The sequence below is a fragment of the Manis javanica genome, chromosome 11 (genome assembly GCF_040802235.1).
Source record: "Manis javanica isolate MJ-LG chromosome 11, MJ_LKY, whole genome shotgun sequence".
NCBI lineage: Eukaryota > Metazoa > Chordata > Mammalia > Pholidota > Manidae > Manis > Manis javanica.
The window spans coordinates 3148405-3153896 of NC_133166.1; the positions used below are offsets into that span (position 1 = coordinate 3148405).

General features: G+C 36.3%; 1 protein-coding gene across 1 annotated transcript; it reads right to left on the reverse strand.

The window, feature by feature from the left end:
• Positions 1-2765: 2765 nt before the first annotated feature.
• On the reverse strand, positions 2766-3701 carry LOC108389117 (olfactory receptor 5W2-like). The gene has a single exon (XM_017647685.2). The coding sequence runs from the start codon at positions 3696-3698 to the stop codon at positions 2766-2768; it is 933 nt and encodes a 310-aa protein (XP_017503174.2). The 5' UTR covers positions 3699-3701.
• Positions 3702-5492: the final 1791 nt, after the last annotated feature.

Genomic DNA, 5492 nt, shown 5'->3' on the forward strand with positions numbered 1-5492 from the left:
AGCCGGGTCACGAGAGACACATGCCAGCAAAAGTAGATCACTGCTTGTAGCCAATAAATGGATTTCTCCCACTTTATTTCTCCCTTTGACTGATTTTGGCTTCAAAGATTATTTGCCCTGGGCTGGGAATATATTTCCCTCCTGCAGTTACAATCCTCCAATATTAAAGGAAATTCACTGACTATTTTTCTTCGATTTACATATTCCAAGTGTTTCCTTCTGTGCTTCTACTCATAAGAAGCAATTTCAAAAAGGTATGTGTTAATTGAGAAAAATATGGTTATAACCCTTACTTAATTTTTTTCCAGCATAATAACTACCTAGTGAAAAGTCCTGGTGTCCCATAAATGCTCCCTTTGAAAAGCAGACTTGTAATTTGGGTTTCCTTCCATTCTGAAATGACTTGAAAACAGAAGCTAGAAAATCTGACATTCAGTGGCACTTGGCTTGAACAATTCTTAAGGATAATTAACCTAAAAATTCTATACCTACATTTATACCATAGTGAAATGAGTGAATAGGTCCACCCAAACACATGTGCAAAGATATTCAAAACTAACTTCTTTATAATAATATAAAACTGAAAGGAAATCAGATTTTTATCAACACAATTGTGAGACAGGGACCAAAGGTGTAGTCAGAGTAAGGTAAGGGCCTCCATAAAAAGCAGGACAGGATATTTACAGTCAGAGAAACGTAACAATGTGCAAAGAAGTCCCTGTCAAAACGATGTGTTAAGCATTATGCAAAGTCAAAGGTCACACTAATTCTCTACAGTGAAGATCCCAAACTAAGAATATAGACATCTTCAGTGAGATTAAAGGTCAAAAGACCAAGAGCAACTTGGCCTGGAATGTTTGAGTGTTTCACAAATAAAGAAGGGTATGTCAGCATAACCTGTGACTTCACTGTAAACAGCCGTAGCAAACAGACAACAACCCAGCCCACCTTGAGGACAAGTGATACAAGTCCACACCCCTAAGCCTTTTTTCACATTTCCAAAAATCTTCAACTGCCTGTAAATCCCCTAGACAACTCACCACTATGGGCTCTCTTGTCCCCTCCTGGCATGAGCCAGGAGCTCTGTTTTCTCACTGTATCTATCAATAAAAGCCTCTTCCTGGCTCCCCTACCTTGATTGTTTGCTAAGTTCATTTTTCGACTCTGCAAACAAGAACCACCGCATCAGTAGTACAGGAGTTGAACAGTGTATATATGTTCAAGCCATATACCTTATACACATATAACTTTGTGAAGAACTTATAATAAGCACTCAGGGAAGTTATCTGGTGTTTTTAATTTATTATTTATTTGTTTGTTTTCCCATTTTGTGTCGAAAACGGCATGGGGTGCTTTATATTATATAACAGGGAAAGAATGTTCTGTCCTAGACAAAGAATACTCCCAATCTCATATTAGAAGCAGTGATTTAATAAACAGCATGATAGTAAAACAATGATTATAAAGGATGGTTTATTGTGTATTACAAAAGGGGACATATAACTGGGACTCAGAACAGAGAAGAAGGGAAGGATTTCCTGCAGCATTGACAGAGGAGTTTATTTTTGATAATTATAGAACAATGTGTATTTCGCCATGACCCTTTCCATTATTCTTTATAACCTAACTGTTTGTACTTCTTTCCTTTTTTTCCCCCCCAGATTTCTTGAGACAAAATTGACAAACAAGATTGGGTGTACTCAAGAGGTGCACCATATGCTTTGACATATGCATAATTTGTCAAATCATTATCAGGATAAAGTAAAGAAACAAGTCCATTGCCTCACAGAATTATCATATTTTAATTGTATTGAGAATATTTGTGATCTTCTCTCTGAGCAATTTTCAATATATAATACATATTGTTAGCTAGAGTCACCATGAGGTACATTAGATCCCCAGATCTTACTCACCTTATAGGAGACGCTTGCACCATTTGACCAGCACCTCCCCAGTTCTCCAACTCCCACAGTCTCTGGCAGCAATCATTCTACTCTCTTATTTCTCTGAGTTTAACTTTTTTAGATGCCATTTCTAAGTGAGGTCATTCATACAATAATATTAGCCTTTCTCTGTCTATTTCATTTAGCATAAAACCCTTGAGAATCATGCATATTGTGGCATCCATGAATGACTTCTTTATTTCTGAAAAGTCATGAGTTTGTCAACCTGAAGACAGTTCCAATTGTCAGATCCTCTGCACTATCTTTTCCATTCCCAACATGTATCTTTTCAGATCTGAGACTTCGTATCTCCATCCAAAGCAACCTTTATTTTACATTAAATTTGGACATAATTGCTTGGGATGTATAGCTCCCATTTTCATCACAATTTTTATGCTTGTTATGAATTGCTTGAGTTCTCAGTCAATGAATGTTGGTTATTTCTACTACACTATAGGATTCATTAGTGTAGAAACGGCTGGTTGTGCCATGGGATACAAAACACCCACACGCTCAGGTCACTTATTAAACACACAACAAATTTTACTGTAATAAATTAATGTTCAAATGAAAAGATGAACTAACAAAAATCTGGCACAACTGGAAAGGTCAGGAGACTTTTCCACAAAGAAGGAGTAACATATTTCAGCTCTGGACACATATAACACAGTATCACATGTAGGGGAATAATGACCTTATTGTGATTGGACTTCAGAACAAATAGTCACTTTTTAAAAGTTCAGACAACTCATTTCTCTTGTGTCATCCAATATTTTATAAAATCAACAACCATGTTATGTGTGTGTCTGTGTAAACAGCTATTTAAAACCACCTTCTTGTTTTCAGTTTTTTTAAGGCCTCCTTCACATCCTTGTTCCGCAGGCTGTAAATCAGAGGGTTAAGCATGGGAATCACAAGCGTGTAAAACAGTGAGGTCATTTTGTCTTGATCTAGGGAGTAGGCAGAGCTTGGCCTGAAATACATGAAGAGCATAGTTCCCTGGAAAATTGCAACAGCAGTTAAGTGGGAGGTGCAGGTGGAGAAAGCTTTGAGCCTCCCCTCAGCAGAGTGGATCTTCAAGACGGATAGGATTATGTAACAGTAAGAGATAAGAACTGCTGAAATGGAGCTCAGTTCAATTAAACCAAATACAATGAATAGCATTAGTTCATTGACCTGTGTATCTGAGCAAGACAGCAAGAGAAGAGGTGGAGCATCACAGAAGAAATGGTTAATCACATTTGACCCACAGAAGCATAAACGGAATATAAATGTTGTGTATATCAGAGCATCTGTAAACCCTACCATGTAAATCCCAGCTGTGAGCAGGGAGCACACTGTGCTGGACATGTTGACCGTGTAGAGCAAGGGGTTGCTAATGGCCTTGTACCGATCAAAGGCCATCGCTGCCAGCAACAGACACTCAGCATCTTCAAAGATACAGAAGATCAAGAATTGCAGAGCACACCCAACAATGGGAATTGATTTGTTCTTGGCAAATATGTCGACCAGCATCTTGGGCCCAATTGCTGTGGAATAGCAGAGGTCAGAGACGGAGAGGTGGCTGAGGAAAAAGTACATTGGTGTGTGCAGCCGGGAATCCATTCTAATTAAAATGATCATTCCAAGATTTGCCAGAATGTTAATAATATAAGCAACAAGAAATATTGTAAATAGGGCCCCTTTCATCCCAGAGTTATTGGTAATTCCCAAGAAAATAAATTCAGTCACGGAGGAGCAATTACCTCTATCCATGCTTCTTTCTTCTCGCCTAAATTTTTGAGAAAATGATCAAGAAAATAGCAGATGAATGTTTAATGATTCCAGACATTCACAAAATATGTGTAAGGCAGCACACAATTTCTTTCTGCAATTGTCTTTTAATACACTCAGAATATTACTTAGTCAATAATTACTCTTTAAAGAGGCATTGTAATATGTATGAAAATAATAAAAAATATCTTGAAACTGATCTAAACCTAGATGTCAGTCATGAGGTTATGTGACTTTCTAAAGCTCTTCTGTAAGCCTTACCTTTGTTATCTCGGGAAGTAGTGTTGGATGAATTTATCTTTCATCATGTATTCAAAATAACATGGAAGAGACAGCAATATGCAAAATGCCAGGCTGTAAAACATAGGACAAAGCATTTTCTATTTTTGAAAATATTCACATGGCCTCAAAAAATGATTACAATTATTATGTTCCTCAAAGACGTGATTGGCTTAAAAGACATAACATTATTTCTAGAAACAATGAGCACATCACTGACTAACAACAATGGGAAAGGGTATCATTCTCATTAATAGTTGGTGATACATGAAATATGCATTATTGACCTTCACTCTAGAAATATAATATTTCTTTGCCACAATACTCATTACCCATTTGTGGAGTAGCCTGCTGCTGAGGAAGGAGTTTCTTGGTCAAAGAAATGTGATAGTAAGAAATGAAAACTACAGAATCTAACACATACATATATTTGCATCTTTTTGAATTTTAAGTGTCTTTTTACTAAAAATGGCAGTGGTGTGAAGGAAAATAAATGCCTGTGAGATGTATAGGCTTCTCCCCCTTGCATGGGTCTTTATGTGTGTGTCACAGGTTTGCATGTGTATGTTTCTGTTGATACATAAGAATTCAAAGGTGGGCTCCAGATATATTTTTTTAGACCTAAGTAAATATGGCACATGACTTACACAGTTATTTGCACATGTTACTTATAATATAGTACCACAGCTACTGTTGAAATACAAGAAACAAAAAAGTTTAAATTCATGTATACCCTTGCTGAGTGATAGGAATAAAGGCTTTCCAATGAATCTTGATTAAAATAAAAAAATTAAATTTTATTTGTGGACACTAATCATTATAGTGACTATCTTTCAGTTCTGAGAAGAAAATATCATTTGTGGCAACTAAATTGAGAATAATACTAAATTGAGTAAGCAGGTATAAAAGTATTCATTTAAAACATCTCATTTTTTTTTTTTTTGCCAAAAAGTTGTTTTCCTTTGTATTCTGTAATTTAGGAGACTCGGGAACCTACCTGAGATGAGGAGGTCTCAGTAGCTGAACAATAGGCGAGAGGTATTTTATCTTATCAGCTGACATTTGGGACTTAAATCTCTGAAATTACTGCCCTTGGGCTTTGGTGTTATGCAAGCATGTCATTAACTGTGTTTTTGGTTCCCTATGTTCTCCTGTGAATAGAGCACCAACTTTAGCAAAGATGAGTATGAATACTTCACTAGCATCATCTAATTGATCTATGTTAGGAAGAAAATGCTCATTACTTTTATGATTGCTTCACAATTACCTCTTTCTCTGGTCAAAGCAGAAATAATGAAACTCCAATAAAATTCTGTTTATCAGTTCCAGCTCCTTTCTGTTGTTCATTTTGTATCTTCCATCTTTTAAACATTCTCCTTCACCACTATGTTTATGGCTATTGCTAGTCTTCAATGGTCTTTTTTGGTTTTGGAATGTAATAAAAATATTACAGAATTCACCCATTTAACATGCACTCTTCTTTGGTTTTTAATATAT

Coding starts and splice junctions, on each gene's coding strand:
- LOC108389117 (XM_017647685.2), bottom strand. CDS start 3,698: ATGGATAGAGGTAATTGCTCCTCCGTGACTGAATTTATTTTCTTGGGA.